The sequence below is a fragment of the Triturus cristatus genome, chromosome 11 (genome assembly GCF_964204655.1).
Source record: "Triturus cristatus chromosome 11, aTriCri1.1, whole genome shotgun sequence".
NCBI classification, from domain to species: domain Eukaryota; kingdom Metazoa; phylum Chordata; class Amphibia; order Caudata; family Salamandridae; genus Triturus; species Triturus cristatus.
In genome coordinates this window covers 714,549,705-714,569,240 of record NC_140594.1, presented here as the reverse complement: position 1 = coordinate 714,569,240, position 19,536 = coordinate 714,549,705, and the positions used below count along the sequence as shown (strand labels likewise).

At 45.6% G+C, this 19,536-nt stretch overlaps 1 protein-coding gene across 6 annotated transcripts in view; it reads left to right on the top strand.

Moving 5' to 3' along the window:
• Positions 1-19,536, top strand: part of PPP2R3A (protein phosphatase 2 regulatory subunit B''alpha) — a 1,290,855-nt gene that overhangs the window by 957,744 nt on the left and 313,575 nt on the right. Inside the window, exon 1 of one of the 6 annotated variants that reach the window (XM_085634356.1) lies at positions 10,342-10,831. The exons of the other annotated variants lie outside the window; for them this stretch is intronic. Within the exon in view, the coding sequence (XP_085490482.1) occupies positions 10,700-10,831 (132 nt within the window). The 5' untranslated portion in view covers positions 10,342-10,699. Of the gene's footprint in view, positions 1-10,341; positions 10,832-19,536 lie in introns of those variants that run through there. 6 annotated transcript variants of the gene reach the window in all.

Genomic DNA, 19,536 nt, shown 5'->3' with positions numbered 1-19,536 from the left:
AAATGCTTAACAGGGTACATAAGCACCGTTCTAACAGGTTTAGACATTGTACTCGTTCTATTTGTTGTAGATATTATACAACCTTCATAATAGTATATTTTGTACGTGCAAGTATAAAGCATGACCTCCAGCCAGAATGTGTTTCACCCTTTGTGGCATGTATACCTAGGGCTTTCCCAAAGCTTATATACGTGACAGAAGAAAATGTCACTCTTTAGTGCATATTTTATGAACATTTAAAAAATCTGACAAACTTACAATTGGTGATGAGCACACCCTATGGTGGTCTAACTACTTATCTTGCTGCGGTCTGTGTCAAAGGTCACCTTATCAAAAAGTCAGTCTGTGACTCTGTTCTTGCGGGAACAGAATTTGGAAGAATATCTAATCTATAAAATAAATAGAACGATAACATTTAGCTATACCGTTTTGAATTGCATTATTTACATAAACATTTATTAAACAACATATTTAAATTGTATATATTGTATGTGTGATATAATGTGACTGTCCTTCCGTCATTGATTATGTAGTCCGTAAATCTGGGGATAAAGGCCAACCCCCTTGCGAGCAATCAGGCTTGCCAAGATATATCAAAATATTTATACAAGGGAGTAGTCAGAAAATTAAATGCCCCCCACTTTGAACCAACGCTCATATGGCACCAAACAAGTGAAGCTAGTCATCATAAGCCTCCCCAGAAGAGTTTGCTTGTGTTTCTATCCAAGCATCTAATAATTCATCTTTTCATCCTTCCATCCACCTGCTGATAGCCATCATTTCACCTTTTCAATGTCATCCATTCAGTCTTTAAATCCAACATTCAGTCTATAACCATGCCATCATCGTTCACCCATCCATTTCTTAACCTAACCATTTATCTTCAAACCTATCCATTCTTTTACTCAATCATCCATCCTTTTACTCAATCCTCCATCCTTTTACTCACTTATTCATCCCCCTTTATTCATCCATTCATCCTTTCAGTCATCCATCCACCCTTTTAGTCATCCTCCCATCATTTCACGCATCCATCCTCCCTTCCACTCATCCATCCTTTCGCTCATCCTTCCTTTCGCTGATCCATCCTTTAACTCAGCCATTTATCCTATCACTCATCCATCCACCCTTTGACCCATCATCCAATCATCTATTTACCCTTCTACTCATCCATCCATCCTTTCACTCACTCTTCCATCCACCCTTTCACTCAGTGCACTGTTCCATCTATCCTTCCACTCATTGAGCCATCCATTTACCCTTTCACTCATTGAGCTGTCCTTAACCCACTCATCCAGCCAACCTTTCTTTCAACATCCATCTACTCACCCATCCATCCCCTCATCCATCCATCCTTCCTCCCTTTCACACATCCATCTTTTCACTCATCCATCCATGTATTTATCCATCCAACTTTTCACTCACACATCCATCCATCCTGTTACCCTTTTGCTCATCAATTCATCCTTTCCCTCACTCATTTACCCTTTCACGCATCCATCCATCCACCCCTTCATCCATCTACCCTCACTTTCACTCATTCATTCGTTCTTACTCATCCCTCGTTACATTTGTTCTTTCACTCATCCATTCCTTCTCTCACTTCACCATCCATCCTTTCCCTCATCATCCATTCATCCACCCTTTCACACATCCATCCATCCATCCTTCCTCCCACTCATCCATCATTTCACTCATTCATCCATGCATTTATCAATCCACCCCTTCACTCACTCACCCACCCATTCACCATTTTCCTCCCATATCCATCCATACTTTCATTCACTCACTTTCCCATCCTTTCGCATTAATTATGATACTTTGTTGAGCTGCAGGCAGAAGAGGCCCATCAAAACCTTACCCCCGCTGCAGCTGCTAAAGTGGGGGGTTCATAACGCCCTTGTATGTGTATTTTGTGTGTGTATATATAGAATTATATACACACACATATTATATATAAACACATACGTACATATTCACACATACATATATATACACAAATGTGTGGGTGTGTGTGTGTATATATATATATATATATATATATACACACACACACACGCATACACAACACAGTTCTTTTCTTATATTGGCAACATTTCTTGAGTATCCAATCACCCTGTCCTTTCTATGCATTCTTTTGTGTAAAAAGAAGCCTGTTTGTTCCTTCTCCCAGGCAGAATGGTGTGCGCCGTCTTCCATGTGCAGGATCAGGATCACCACCTGACCCCGGTGCCAACGTCCAACGTGGTAAGGACTTGCTTGAAAAGTGAGCAGTACAGTTTTGAGAGAGTCGGTGTACTGATGTAATTCTTGCCCGGCTTAAGTCTGGCTGGACAGAGTGCTCTCTGTTGCCTGTTGTTTCCAATTCGTAATAGGCACAGAGAGTGGGCTTTGGCTCCACCCAGAGGAGTATTACTATCTCACCCTCATGCGGTTAGCTGTTTGGTGTATCATTCCACCTCTTATGAAGTCATTACCTTGTAATGCACGAGGAACTATTTAAATTCTTAAAAGTACCCTGAATAACCACATTGTTATTTTTTCATACTTTTGTATATAGAAAGTACTCGTTTTTTTATTGTTTCTTCTTTTTTACTGTTTCTTAAATGTTTTAGTCAGGGCTCAAAAAGCAAGCCAGATACACTGGCTTTGACAATGCTTGTTTGTAATTCTATCCTCCACCTCCTCGTCTATCCCAGTGTGCTCTTCTTTGTGGTGAAGTCTCAGTGTGCAATTTTTCCTACTTAGAAGAAACTGCGATCTTATCCTATGGCTTTCCTTAGAAGAAGGTAAAGATGACCTTCGGGGAAGATACGAATGCCGGAACGAGAGCAGCCTGAATCTTAGGCATCTTCTTCAATAGTAAGTTGGGTGCAGAAGCTGTGTTGGGAACTGGCCCCTGGCCTACCAATGCTCTGAGGATCAGGTAAAACAGTACTGGGGACATTGTCTTAGATTTTCGGTTCTCCTTTCTCCTCTTCAGTGGCCACACCACCCCCAACATATAGCTGTGCTCATCCTCCCACCTTCAATCTAAACTCACCATCTGTTTCACGGCTTCTCATTGCAGGATTGCTCTTCCCTGCCTAATGACTGACACAGCCTAAAACACACTGGAGACGTTTTTTTTTATTTATTTTTTTTTTTTTTTTTATTGCCAACAGAATTGAGCCATACATCATCATGAGTAATACCGTTACACACTGGAGACGTTTGTGCTCCTTGCTCATCGTCAATGTATCGACCTTTTTTGGGCCCCGACACCCATATCGTGACGGATAATGTTCTAGAGAGACTTTTTTAGTTTTATAATTGTTTTTAGTTGTTAAAAGGCAATATACTCAAACAACAAAGGAAATATGAAATAAACATATTTAAGAAATTAGAAGAATAACCTGGGCAGAAAAAATGAGAGAGCGCTGTATTATAATGATTCTGTAATGGAGACGAAGACACTCAGAATAATAGTAACGCAATACGCATCACTGACTCCCTTAATTTTGAAATGAACTAGCGTATTCCACTTTTGTTTTAAAGATAGTTCTCAAAATTTTCGTAGGTTATAAAATAAATTCTGTCTTTTCCTCTTGCATACTCTTTCCTCTGTATCATAGCAGTTCGTTCATTTTCATTTCTCCTTTGTGAAGCAAGGAACACTCACTTCCAGACATTATCTTGTTCTGATCTGTCTAGTTACAGCTTTTGTACGGCTATGTCTTTCCGTGTGTCAACACCAGTGTAGGTGTTTGCCTAATAATTTCCATTTTAAAAGTGCTTGCACATTCAAAAATGTATGGCCATCATTTGTATATCAATTAACCAGCGCCTTGCTACATAGAGTGTACGAAGACTTGATTACCACTCAGTTTAATTATTTTTCTAGGCGTCTGCTATAGGACATAAATAGCTTTATGATACCGAAGGTTAGCCTCGATGTGATACATATCCATGCATATTAATTACTGAAGACTTTTATATGCCTTATGTGATTGGGCTACCCAGATCCTCAGACCACCAGGCTACATTCTTAAGGAGATGGTAAGGTTCTGTTTGGATTGTTTTGTAGTTATTTTGAAAATAAATTGTGTTGTTCTTAGTAGCCAATCATTTTGCCGGCGCTTTAGTAGATACAAGTAGTCAGCATGCTTTTGTGTAAAGTGCCTCAAATGACTATCTGCTGTTTAACATACTTAATATAAAACTTTTAACAAAACCGCCCTTCAATAGTGTGAATCTAGCTAAAAAGCAGCGGAGCGCTGTACAGGGTCAAAGACCAACATCAAGTCAACGAGTGATAGGAGAGTTAGCTGAGATTTGGATAGCTAATGCATTGTAATCTAGTGTTCTTCAAAGAGTAGAGTCTTCAACTCGTTCCTAAATTGGATCAGCATTGGGGTGGTCCAGATGGATGCAGGGATGTTGTTCCAGATCATCAGTGCATAGATACAAAAGGCCTGCCACCTTGTGTTTTTTCGTTTTTACACTTCAGTCTACAGTCTATTTGTGTCTTGGCTGTGCCCAGAACTATCCGAGATGGTGAGCTTGTCTGCAAGAGAAGCAGGGTTGCTGGTTATGATAGCAGTGTAAATGATGCAACTGGGTTTGAAGATGGTGCTGGCTGTCATGGAGAAGCCTATGGAGTTTCATCATGAACTGAGTGGGGGAACGGGGGGGAGTGGGGATGTGATAATATTTCTTCAAGCCCAGGATGATATGTGCTGTGGCATGTACAATGCCTTTAAGTAATGCCAGTGTGGAGTCTGGGAGCCCGTTGTTTAGGATGTTACCCGATGAGGATTACAAAGTTTTGAACATCAGTTCTCAAGCCTCTCTATGGAGGAAATGGTTTCACTTCCTTCAGAAGAGAACTGGTGCCAGGATATCTTTGTGTTTTGGCAATGTGTTGCTTGAGAGTGAGGTTATTAAACAGGGTTAATCTAAGTGACTTGGCCTCTGGTGAAAGTTGGGTTGAGAGCCATCAAGGTTCATGCCATTGATCCAGGTTTGTACTGATTTTTTTGTTCGTTTTTCTTGGCAAATAACAGGAATGCTGTTGTGGTTGGTTTGAGCTTAAGGTAAGCATTGTACAGCCAGGTCAGGGTGATGTGAAGACTGTTTGACATACTGGACGTCTGAAGGAGAGGAGACTTTCAAGTAGAGTTGTGTATCATCAGCATATTGGTGAATCATTTTTTTTCCGGAGTTATATATAGTGCAAACTTGACCCTGAAGATATCGGGTATCGGAGCGCTTTACATGAGCGCCAGTTACATTACACAAGGACACTTTCATTTTTGTTAGGGACATGGAGATTAAGTGATTTGTCCAGAATAACAGGATATTGAGCATCATTGCCAACACTCGAACCCGGTTCCCCAGATTTGAGATTGACCGCCCTAGTCCATTAGGGTACATCCTCTCCCCAATCTTGATGCTGTCATTTGCAAGTAGAGTACTAAGTGGCTCCATACAGAGGTTGAAGATGACAGGGGACAGTATGGAACCCTGCGGGGCTCTGCAGGTGGTAGGGATCATCTGTGGCCTTCAGGTGTTCATTTGAACCAACTGGTGTCGGCTGGAATGGCTGTTAACCATAACAGAAACATCTGTAGCCATTGCAAATAGCTATTGCAAGCCACAATTGGAGTGGTTTACTTTCTGCTGTACCTCCTTATAAAGGAATGCAGGGGTAATTGTCAGCTGCACCTTTCCCCTTTCTCTTCTCAACAGTGGTGGAAAAAAGGGGATTGGGGCATCTAGAGGCTGTGTAGTTGTTGTGTTTCACTAGAACAGTTGACAGCTGTCCCCAGCTTCTGAGCCCAGAGCTGCTGCTGTTTTCTGGTCTTTCTATTCCGGAGAAGCAGTCGGCTTCATCAGTGTCCCAAAACTGGAACTGTCCTGCTTTGATCTTTTGTGGCATATGGGTAGAGTGTCTTTAGAGGGACATTTGTGGTCCCTGGTCATTCGGCTGGGAAACACAAACCTCTCATACAATAAGGTAGGAACGTGGGGAAGGGTTAACGTGCTGTCCCAGGCCCTTTGGACAAATCCACGGAAAACTGCATTTAGAACTACAGCAACAGTAATGTTGGCAGTTGGATATGCAGGCTGAAACTTGTATCTGAATCTAAATCTTATTGTTTGTCAAGAGCTGGTCATTTGTAGGTCTCACCTAGGTAGCGCCTGCGCTCTCTCTCGAGACATGCTGTATCTGGTGTATAGGCATTCAGCATGCCCCTCGCTTGTGATTGGTTCCTTGATGTGCTTGTGAATAATTATTGCTTTTCATTGGTCAAAAGCTTACATTTGTCCTCCTTTTGCTCTTTTGATCACGCCCTAGAGACTGCCCCTGTTACATACATTAGTTTACTGTGAGCCCTATATGTTACTGTTGCACACTACTTTTTCTTTTGCCTTGGCTTCAAATGGTAATTGCCTGCCCCAAGTCCGCCCGCTTTTCAAACACCATAGCCCACTTTTCATCCACACATGTAATTGCCGCTCTGGCTGCCTTCCCTCGCTTCAGCCCCCACCCCCTCCTCCCCTGCCTCAGACATGCGTTTATAACAGGCAGGACCACGCCAATTGCATTTCCAATGCTTGTTTTGTGAAGTTGGTAGATCTGCACTCTAATTCTTGCTACAAATGGCACGTGGCCTACCTACCCTTGGTACGGTTAAGAGTAGGGTGTAAACTTGTTTTTTTGCACCAGTGAGCGAAAACACGATTCATGTTGCCTTTCCGGCAATAGAAAGTAATGCATTTCACACAAATTAATTTTGGTACTGGGAACAAACAGCTAGGCTACGGAGATTAACGCAATGAAAATACCAGCAGATGACGATGCAATTCTAATTTTGATGCTGTGGTAGCACAATTTTATGGGCAGGCTTGAGAACTAAGCAATGATAGAAAACTGGGAAAAGCTGTTTCTGCCGCTTGTCCCAGTCGCCACAGCTGGACGGTGAAGTATGTTGTTGTACAGAAATGCTCTTTTCTTCATCAAAGTTTTCCACAAATTCACCAGGTAACTGGTCACACGTCGCTGCTATATTCATATTCAGGAGGGGGCCCCAAGGGTGGGTGTTTATTGATTGATTGCAACATTGCTGCACAGATATTTTTGGTTGTTTCTGCCCATCTGCTTCTTGTTTGATTACAACTATGGCTGAGCTTAAGTTAATTCTTCAATGTTTCCCATCTAGTGCTCCGTTTGTTCAGCAGGTGCTTTAATTCTTTTACCCCAACATTTTCATGACAAATGCTTTGTCAGGTGGGAAGTGAGTGAGTTTCCCAGATGGTCTGCACTCCGCATTTATACTTGGAACAGCTAAATTGCTACATCTCTGCTTTTGTTTAACTTCTCACAGTGACCGCAAGCACATAAGGTTCCCATCAGGGATATCAAGTTCCACTCCTGGGCTTTTGTTTTCGGGGGCATTACTCCACTTGGTTCAGTGGAATTGAATCAAGGCCACAACTCCCAGAATGCATTAGTTGTAAAAGAAAGAGGCAGCAGGACTGAACAAGCATTTGCAATGCAATAGGTCTCGCATTACTGAACGTTTGAGCTATTGGCTATGCAAATAATAATTGTTATATTTTTAGATTGAGCAAGGCTGTTACGGGATCTGAGGGAGAGACAAATTTCAAAAGCACCCAAAAGAGCAGTAGCCTCTGGTGAGCTCCCTGCGAGCAGGATGTCCAGAGATCTGAGTCTGAGCAAGAGCCTCATGGAACACAAGAGCAGAAATTAGTTTAAGGGTCCTGATTGTATTTGGCTACTTTTGAACTAACTGATGATCAGCAACAGCCTTGAGGCATTGGTGAATGAGTGATAGTATTTGTATTGGGCCACCACCCTAAAGGTCCTCTTGGTGTTGATTTAGTGTGCGCTTGGCCAACTAGTTGTTAAGGGTGTACAGAAGTCCTAAGAGTGTGTATGCTGGTCACTAGAAAGTGGGGATCCTTACAGTGAACCTAAACTTTAGGTCTAATGGCTAACAGGACATTCGGGGATCTGGTTGGTTGATCAGGGGCTAAGGAAACCTAAGGTTGCGCACCAGATTTAGTGAACGCAGGGTGACAACAAGATGTATAGCCTTGAATATGAGTGTTGGGTACCTGCAGTCTTGACCAAAGTCACTGGCCTAACAAACTTTAAAACACCTACTTGCCTTGAAAAGCTGCTAGGAATTTTGATGGGTTATTAAGTCATTGGTGCGAAGACTCACTGACAAAAAACAACGTTCTTTTTCATCAGAAAAACACTCATACAGTCATCAAATTGTGCCCCAAAACAAAGACATCTCGCCTCGACAATAAGTGCCGGTGGCACCCTTGGAGAGTCAGGCCTGCCAAGTATCACGCATCAGGTGTGACTAACGCATTTCAATGTCGTGTTCTGCATCACCGCACTGAAATGCATTGTCACGCATTTTAATGCCACTGTCAAGTGCAGTGCCAGCACTGAAACTGGCTACGCCAGGCTGCAAGCGCACGCGCCGGCACCTGTGAAACCTGTGTGCCGGCTTTGCTGCTCCCCAGACTTGACAGCAGGCTCAGTAAACAGTTAATGATCGTGCACTGCTGGCTGCTACAATGTTACATCTTGCTGCTGCCTTGCTGCATTGAAATTCCGGCCCGCCTCTATCTCTCTCCGGCACTCAAGGTAGACCTCCCGGTGTCTGGTGAGCATGCGGCAGGCAGGGACCGCCCCTCGCTGTTGCCCTGTACTCGGGCGCGGTGATCCTTAGCGTTTCGGGGGATGCCTCCTTACGGTCCGCAGGGCCCCCGAGCATGGATGCAGGTTTGCCGTCCACCTTGCGGGCCCATCTCCCACATGACGGGCCAGCACAGCAGGCTGCGCAGGCTTGTGAGGCTGCGGTCGAGGAGACGGCTCCCAGGCGGCCGTAGGGCCCTGCAAAACACCTTAAATAACGCCGCTCGATCTCCGCACCACAAATTTCCCCGTGTTCGGGCCACCTAGGCGCAGATTGCTGCAGGTGTCGGGTCATGGCGGGAGGAGCCACTTGACTTTGGTAACCCGTCCTTAGTACGGGGAAGACGGAGGTTGAGTCTGGATGCATCTCCCACGCCGGGCAGCTTCCTTGGTGCATTGAGGCACGTGGTTGTGCCACCCGAGAGTGTAGACCAGGGGCGTTGGTCAGTCAGGTGGGCCCCAATGCTCCTCTCGAGGTGCTCCTGTTGATGGACTGCACCCGTCCAGCTTACAAAATGAAGTAAGTGTGCCTAGGCGCTTTACTGGCCATGCGTTGCTATTAACGGTTGAAAGCTTCCTCTGTATTCGGATATGTTGACTATTGTTTCACTGCACAGGGCCTCTGACTCTGCAGCACGCGCGCCCTCCCTTAGCAAGCTACTTCAGCATGCAGCAGAAAGTTGCTAGTCCCGGTGGTCTTTGTTGTTTGCAATCAACGTTTGTTATGCCGGCTTGAATTAACACTTCAGTTTTTAAAACTAAGTGGTATCTAGAAATGCTGTGCTGCCTCCAATAAAATATACTTACTTCATCGGATGTCTGTTGAAACGGTGCACGAGAAACTGCAAAATGTTCATTATCCGGTATGAATGCTTCACCCAGGCTTGGAATGTTATTTGCATTGCATTCTAATGTTTGTTGTTATTAATCGTACCAAAATGAAAAAAAACATACAAAAACAGACCAAATCGATACACCATGAAGAAGTAGAAAACACTTTACGGCCACCCATTACAAGGGCACTAGGTTAGTGCCCTTCCAATTCTAGTGCTAGCAGATGTTTTAAGATCTTCTTTGAGTTTTTTGTTGCTCAAATGGGTGTAATTTCTGACATTTACATGTGTCCCTAGTCTTCATTGCTTGATTTTGCTCGTGAGAAAGTGTCACTCATAGTCGAAACCTAGTTGCTGCGAGGAATTGCCTCTCAGTGATGTGTGCACGTGCCCTACCCCTGGGAGACTGCTCACTCCCTCCTGGCTTTCTTTCTTCGTATTCACGTAAGTGTGGAAAGCAAGAAACAAAAATGCTCCTATTTCTTGTACGATAGCATTATGTACAGCGCGTGCAGGGAGCTGCGTGGTCTTGTGAGGGTCGCAGTGGGTCTTCTTTCCAAGCTGGTGTCATATGCCTCAGCTGCTCGCGCAGGCTCGGCCCTGTGCATTTGTGCTGTCCTGGTCATAGAGTAAACACTGTCAGGGAAAGGCGATATATTTAGCAGGCCCGGTGGCAGTGCCTAACTTTAGTGGTGGGTGCTTCCTTTCCCAGAATGCCTCTCGCGCCCCCCACATGCTGAGCGCCAGCGCCCCTCCCTCCAGGCCAGCCTGGACAGATTGTCTGTCACAAAGTCTGCTGGAGCACAGATTCTGCAGCGGGTCATGTTTCTGGAAGGCATCAAGAGCGGCCGGCGAATCTGAAGGGTTACTCGCCCCTTCACAAGGGCATAGGGCGGCGAGGCCGAGCACTGAGAGATTGAGAGATAGCATGCTGCCGGCGAGATGTCCCATCAGGAGAGTCAACACAAGAGAGGGGCTTTCTGTACATCCCTAATAACACCACCCGCAAGCAAGAGGGCGGACGGAGCAGACTTTGAGTAGGGACCCTTCGGAGCCTGCAACGGTTTATGAGACTCTTGAACCCCTCCCGGGGAAACTTCCTTCGCACGTGGGCATTGCTGACAGCGCGTCTTGTTTCTACAAGATGATGATCAAAGAGGCCTCTCTGCGGAGGGATCCGGACTTACGAGGGGAGCTTGCCTTTCTTGCACGAGGCTGTGATTTTGTGCTCCCTTCGCGGTTCAAGAAAAGGATCAAATCCTTCCAGCAGTCCCAGGTGAGCGCATTGGCAGCAGGCCAGGGTTCGCATCCCCCTGGCCCACGTAGGCCTTTCGGGCTAGAAACTGTTGAAATCGTGTCAGTTCAGAGAGATAACGGGCGCATTGTACGCCTCCACTCAGATCACTCGCATGCCACCAGGGCAAGCTATTTGCAGCCAGATACCAACAGGTTTAAATATAGCCCTGCAGGGAGGCCTGGGGATACAGTGTCAGATGGAACCTAAAGAGAGAGATCTGGAAAATGTTATACGGTGAATTTTATTCCGGGAATGCCGTTCATATGTCCGCACTCTGACGGCTTCTGCTGGCGTGACATCGAGCTGATGCTCTGTGTTGACAGACACTCTAATCTCCACCGTGACCGTAGAAAAGAAATCCACCAATCTATTTGATGGAGAATTTGTGTTTCACCGCTTGAATCACAGCGATGTATTTCCAAGTTCAACTCAGATACTCCACAACCGTGCCGTGACATTTAGAAAATTCCTCTCTTTCCGTGATCCACAGCCACGTTATATCACAGTGCAAGCAGGACTCTCTAAGTTGGCATCCTACTGGCAGATTCATAAGGAAAACTGCTTCTCTGCTGCTGCCAACAGGGTCCTTCCGTTCTCGTCTGCCCTACAAGGCAGCCTTTCCACTGGCTAGGGGTGAGATTACAGGTGGGGCGCAGGTAATGCCTCTCGGGAAAGCATGACCCTATTTATTGGAAATTTGCTAAAGTTTAAAGACAGTGCCATGTTGAATTTACTTGGAACACACCTAGGAACTCGCAGTTGTGTTAGCAGAACTGATTCCTCCAGTGAAGCAATAGATTTTGGCATACCTGCCATTACGTATTGCATCTTCACAGTGGTAGGGCTAAGTTGCGGTGGGCCATTTACCTCCTCTGCATTTCATGGTCTGACTTGGTATCTGTTTCTAGGGAGGACTTTAAGTCTCTGTCGTATCCAAGAAGTTGATGTGTATAAGACAAGTTGAAAGAAAGAAAATCAGACCTAAATGAGGTCCAAATAGAAATGCAGCGAGATACATTTAGGAATAGGATAGAGTAGTTAATGGATGGGTGAACCCAGAGATTTTAGATGTGATATACAGATATTCTTCCTGTATGTGGGACGCATGACGGTCGTTAACAGAGTGTTTTATACCCAGAGATCCTTCAAACATGAACGTCAGTAAGTGGTACCCAGTGTAGCAGCCACTACCCCTGTCTTTTGCTGTAAGGTGCTTTGAAGGCCATGAAGTTAGTGACAGGAAAGGAAATGAGGCTCATACAGCTCCTTTTACCTTCTCAAGTTCCCAGTTCTTGGTCTTCCACTGGCTCTCAGCAGCTAACAGGATGCTGTTTGTGAGTCAAGTGTTCAACCAAAAAGATGCCATCCATGGTCGGAGAATGCAAGATGTTACTTCTGCCACCCCTTGAATTTTGGTGCAGTCCTTGCCTTCAAAATCGTAATGTTCACAGCAAATTTAAAACTTGGCAATGTGATCATCAATCTTGTAATATGTTGCAGCTGAGATACCTGGTTGTGTTTTTTTCTCAGCTGGTTGTCCCATGTATTTTGTTACTCAAAGGACCGCTTTTTAGTCAGACTGAAAGCCTGATCACTGCTGGACCCTTCACCAAACAGGAAGTTTCTCAGTGTGAAAACATCGGTTTCCTTAGGTTTGTAGGTGGACTTTTTCACAGCTGCTGATGCTGCCCTGTTACAATGTAGATGATCTGTCTGCAGTGCTTCACATAGGCAGATACTCAATATGCGCACTTCTTTCACTTGTAGGGGATTGTACTGGCACTTCTCAGCACTGCTCCAGTGTTTTTAATGGGAGAGCTCTGGCACAAGGAGTGCCCGCACTTCTATAGTTCTATTTCATGCAGAGTCTATCTTTGATTCATTAGCAGCAAAAATGATATGTTTCATGCATTTGTACAGCTCTTCACTACCATGTTTGTAGGGCTGATTCACTTGCCTAGTCTGGGCGCACTTAACGGTTTCGGGGATACTCACTGACTGGAGTCAAAGTGGTCCAGAATGTGCAGAGGTGCATCGTGGACAGAGAGTGGCATCGCAGTTAGAGTAGACTCGTGACTCAGTGATGGATTTATGTTAACTTCTGGAATGTTTGGTGTACAGAAAGAGGATGTAGATGCTTTGTTGAAGTGGCGGACGATTATCCAGAAATACAGCTTGCAGCCCTTTTGTGTGTCCCATAGCACCAAGAATTGTGTCTAATACGTACTCTGGGTGAATGAACGAGAATGTGTAAAGAGCAACCGCTACCCACATAAGGGTGTCCTGGCGCTGAATCCGGGATGATAGACAACCGGGAAGTTGGATAGTTTGGTAGTAGTTCGAAAGACGAAATGAACTTGCAGTGGGTATCCTGTTCAGCTGACAAATGCTCGAAGCCGTGCTTTGCTGGTGGTGGTGCTAGTGAGTTGTATCCAGTGAGTACTGTTGTAGTGCGAGGTATGAATTTACTGTGATGTGGATGTGCTGTAGAGATGGGGAAATGCTTAGACAACTAAATGTCTTGAAACTGTATTGTGCTTCTGATAGTGCTGTGTTCTTAAAAACTTCATAACTGTGCAGGTGGGGCTGCGCCTTTGAAAGGTTATAATTAGAAGCTGTAATTTGCCGAGATCTACCCCTTCTCACAGCTTTATAAGCCTTTCTGCACAGATCTTTTTTTTTAATCTCGTGCACCTTTTAATTGCTGTCAGTCTCTTAACGTACAATTTCCTAATTTGAATACATTTGTAGATATTTGTGTAACAATATGAAATGCCCCCCATCATATGTGCACAAGGCAAGCGGACAGGAGTGAATAAAAATAATAGCCAGTGTCACATTTTCAGCACACGGATAGCTGCTGACAGTCTCCCAGCATTGCAGCCATAGTTATCAGTGCACTTGGTCCAGGTTAGGTATATGACACTTCCCTTGCAAGTTAGAGCAGGCCTTTATTTGAACCAAACCCTTAAACGGCACCCCACTGGAGAAATGGGTCTGGGGAGGTTAGCATCCTCTGATATTATCAAAAAAGGACTCTGTAAGCTAAGCGCTCACCGCTGGCATGTGTTGCGATATAACAAGTTTGAATTCCAACATGGTTGAATCAGCCCTTTATTCTTCTGAAGTTGATAATTGAAGTGAATCAACCGATTACCAGTTATTTTCAGTATGACAAAAAGGAAAGCTTGTGGTAGGAAGTGCTATTAAAACCGAATTTTAATTGTATAGGCTTTTCAGAACTGCTCTACCAATCTCTGAACTAAATCCAGCCTTTCAAAATGTTGTTATTGAGGCCTATATGCATACCAAACAAATGGGGGCTTTGAAATACGGGTCATAGTGCTTTATTTTTAATGACGGTGTGATCCCACTGAAGATTTTGAACATAAAGCTGTGACGGATAGCTGTCCAAAATGTGCTTTGTTGTAGGATGGGTCTGGAATTTTTATGCCTAGTTTTTTGACAAATCACAGGACAGTTTGATGCCATGTATAACGGAATTGGAGATGGATTCCTTCTTCATTGTTTTTTAGGTCTCGCCTGAGCCAGCGCATGCTCTGCTCTGGTGAGACTTTTAGTTAGGGCTTCAGAAAATGCTACCACTGTGGCCTAGAGCTTGCGGTTACGTGCGCAGGCGCGCACTTATGAGCAGAGGCGCCATATGGCTTTCCTCTCTCGTCATGGGTCATCAGCTTTCAAGATACGAGAGCTTTCTTTCACATTCCTGAAGTCGATAGTTTCCTTGTCATTTGCGTTACTAAGCAATCCTGGGCAGAGCCAACTGTTAAATGAATCAGGTTATTTGTGTTTACAAGCATCTCCTGAGAAACGCGGCGAAACTTTCAAACGACTCCGTGGTTTGAAAGTTTTGCCGTGTTTCTCAGGAGATGCTTGTAATCAGCTTTCAAGATAGGAGAGCTTTCTTTCACATTCCTGAAATGGATAGCTTCCTTTTCATTTGCCTATATATCCCTACCTCTCTTCTACCCCTCTACTTCTACTCTACCTCTCTTCTACCCTCTACCCCACTCTCACAGACACTCTCTCACAGACACTCTCACAGACACTCTCTCACAGACACTCTCTCACAGACACTCTCTCAGACTCTCACAGACACTCTCTCACAGACTCTCTCACAGACTCACAGACACTCTCTCACAAACTCTCAAAGACACTCTCACAGGCTCTCACAGACACTCACAGACTCACAGACACACTCTCACAGACACTCTCACAGACTCTCAGACACTCTCTCACAGACACACAGACTCTAACACTCACACACACTCTCACAGACACACTCTCACAGACAGACTCACAGACTCTCAGACACTCTCTCACTGACTCTCACAGACACTCTCTCACAGACTCCCACACTCTCTCAGACCCTGACACTCTCTCACAGACACTCTCTCAGACTCTCACAGACACTCTCAGACTCTCAGACACTCCCTCACAGACACTCACACACTCACTGACACTCACAGACTTCTCACACAGAATCACAGACACTCTCACACTCTCTCACAGACTCACAGACTCCCACAGGTACTCTCTGACTCACAGACACACTCTCACAGACTCACAGACACTCTCTCACAGACACTCTCTCACAGACACACTCTCACAGACACACTCTCACAGACACTCTCAGACTCTCTCACAGACAGACTCTCAAGGACACTCTCTCAGACTCAGACACTCTCTCACAGACACTCTCACAGACTGTCTCTCACAGACTCACACTCTCTCACAGACTCAGACTCTCACAGACACTCTCTCACAGACACTCTCACATACACGCTCACAGACACTCTCTCACAGACACTCTCTCAGACTCAGACACTCTCTGACTCAGGCACTCTCTCAGAGACTCTCAGACACTCTCTCACAGACACTCTTAGACTCTCACAGACACTCTCTTACATACACTCTCTCAGACTCTCACAGACACTCTCACATACACTCTCAGGCTCTCACAGACACTCTCTCACACTCTCACTCTCTCACAGACTCTCACACTCTCTTACAGACTCTGACACTCCTTCACAGACTCTCCCTCACAGACCCTCTCACAGACACTCAACAGACACTCACACACAGACTCTCTCACAGACACTCTCACAGACACCCTCTCACAGACTCTCACACTCTGACACTCTCTCACAGACACTCTCAGACACTCTCACAGACTCTCACAGACACTCTCTCAGACGCAGACACTCTCACAGACTCACAGACACTCTCTCACACTCTCACAGACACTCTCACACTCTCTCTCACAGACTCACACACACTCTCACAGACACTCTCTCTCAGACTCACAGACACTCTCTCAGACTCACCGACACTCTCTCAGACTCACCGACACTCTCTCAGACTCACCGACACTCTCTGACTCACTGACACTCTCTCACAGAGACTCTCTCACAGACACTCACACTCTCACAGACACTCTCAAACTCTCACGCACTCTCACAGACACTCTCTCACAGACTCTGACTCTTACAGACACTCTCACATACTCTCACAGACACTCTCTTACAGACACTCACAGACACTCTCACACAGACACTCACAGACTCTCACAGACACTCTCAGACTCACAGACACTCTCTCAGACTCACAGACACTCTCTCACAGACACTCTCTCACAGACACTCTCACAGACTCACAGACACTCTCTCAGACTCACCGACACTCTCTCAGACTCACCGACACTCTCTGACTCACTGACACTCTCTCACAGAGACTCTCTCACAGACACTCTCACACTCTCACAGACACTCTCAAACTCTCACGCACTCTCACAGACACTCTCTCACAGACTCTGACTCTTACAGACACTCTCACATACTCTCACAGACACTCTTACAGACACTCACAGACACTCTCACACAGACACTCTCACACAGACACTCACAGACTCTCACAGACACTCTCAGACTCACAGACACTCTCTCAGACTCACAGACACTCTCTCACAGACACTCTCACAGACTCTCTCAAACTCTTTCTCACATACTCACACTCTCACGGACTCTTACAGACACTCTCAGACACTCTCTCAGACTCTCACAGACACTCTCTCGCAGACTCACAGACACTCTCTTACAGACACTCACAGACACACTCTCGCAGACTATCACAGACTCTCTCAGACTCTCACAGACACTCTCACAGACACTCACAGACTCACTCTCTCACAGACACTCCCTCACAGACGCTCTCTTACAGACACTCACAGACACACTCTTGCAGACTATCACAGACTCTCACAGACACTCTCACAGACACAGAGACTCTGACATCCACACACACTCTCACAGACAGACTCTCACAGACAGACTCTCACAGACTCTCAGACACTCTCACAGACACTCTCTCACAGACTCACACACACTCTCTCAGACACACTCTCACAGACACTCTCTCACAGACTCTCACAGACACTCTCTCACAGACTATCACAGATTCTCAAAGACACTCTCACAGACACTCTCTCACAGACACTCACAGACTCACAGACTGACACTCTCTCACACTCTCACACACTCTCACAGACTCAGACAGACTCTCACAGACACTCTCTCACATACACTCTCTCACAGACACTCTCACACTCTCTCACAGACACTCTCTCACAGACACTCTCTCACACTCTCTCACAGACACTCTCTCAGACAGACTCTCACACTTTCACACACACTCTCTCAGACAGACTCTGACTCTCACAGACACTCTCTCCCAGACTCTCACACTCACACTCTCACAGACACTCTCACACACACTCTCACAGACACACTCTCACAGACACTCTCTCACAGACACTCTCTCACAGACACTCTCTCACAGACACTCTCACTCTCTCACATACACTCTCTCACATACACTCTCACATACACTCTCACATACACTCTCACATACACTCTCTCACAGACACACTCTCACAGACACTCTCACAGACAGACTCTCACAGACACTCTCACAGACTCACATACACTCTCTCACTCACACACACTCTCTCAGACTCACACACACTCTCACAGACAGTCTCAGACAGACTCTGACTCACACACACTCTCACACACTCTCTCACAGACTTTCAGACACTCTCTCACAGACAGACTCTCACAGACACTCTCTCACCCCCTCTCACAGACTCCCTCTCACAGACTCCCTCTCACAGACTGACTGACTCTCTCTCACTAACTCACTCTCTCTCTCACTGACTGACTCACTCTCTCTCACTGACTGACTCACTCTCTCTCACTGACTGACTCACTCTCACTGCCTCACTCACTCTCACTGACTGACACTCTCTCTCACTGACTCACTCTCACTGACTCTCTCTCACTGACTGACTCACTCTCTCTCACCGACTGACTCACTCTCTCTCACCGACTGACTCACTCTCTCTCACTGACTCACTCTCTCTCACTGACTCACTCTCTCTCACAGACTCACTCTCTCTCACTGACTCACTCTCTCTCACTGACTCACTCTCTCTCACTGACTCACTCTCTCTCACAGACTCACTCTCTCTCACTGACTGACTCTGGCTCACTGACTCTCTCACTGACTCAGCGCCACCACAGCATCACACAGGAACACCACAGCATCACTCAGCATCACTCAGCAACACCACAGCATCACTTACGGCCAACACAGCATCACCCAGCACCACCATAGCATCACTCAGGGCCACAACAATATCACTCAGCGCCACCACAGCATCACTAAGCACCACCACAACATCACTCAACACCACATCAGTATCACTCAGCATCGCTTTTGCAATAGTAAACCACCACATCATCATCACTCAGCAAGACCTAAGTATCATTCAGCATCACCTCAGCATTGTCTCAGCACCAGTCACCAGTCACCACCACCACCACTACCACCTCAACATCACTCAACACCACCTCAGCCTGCTCTCGGAATCTGCCATCTGTTGAGTCTCCCCTAGCGTCTGGCCGCTGCTAATGTTATAATACAGGTACTAGTTCACAATCTTCAACCTCCAATTGTTTATGCCCCCTCAAAAAAACCTTTAACAAGCATTGCAAGAACTAAAGAAAAATGAGGAAATGTTTTATTGTACATACATGTTTTTATATGGTCGTTCTGTTGGACATAATGCCTTCTTGGTCATATATAAGGTAAACAAAAATGCTTCTGGAACTTTTTGTTACAACTTTTCAGCATGCTGCACAGCAGCCACACTTTTCTACAGCACAGCTTAAACACATTGGCAAAGTCAATAGCTCTGCCTAAACACTTATAAGGCCCCAAAGGCGAGACCAATTGCCTATGCCAATGCTTGTTCTTTTACCTTCAAAGCATCTCTGACAAAAATGTGTTGGTCTCTTGCTGCATTCGGTGTAGAACTTGGATACACAACTTGTTCGTAAAAGCACAGTGCTCAAGGTCAGATATTTGAAAGAAAGTGTTTGACTGTCCAATTCACATATTACAATACCCACGTTTAATATGGCCTGGTCCTACCATATGCTCCTACCATCCCACTGCTGGGTGTCCCCACACGATCGGGCTGGTTACTAGCTGTAATCTGCGGGCATGGGCCGACGTGGGCATTACCACCATTGGGGAGTTCTTCTCGGAGGGTATCCTAATGTCGCACTAAACATTTGTGCGCGAGCATGGGGCCCCCGATA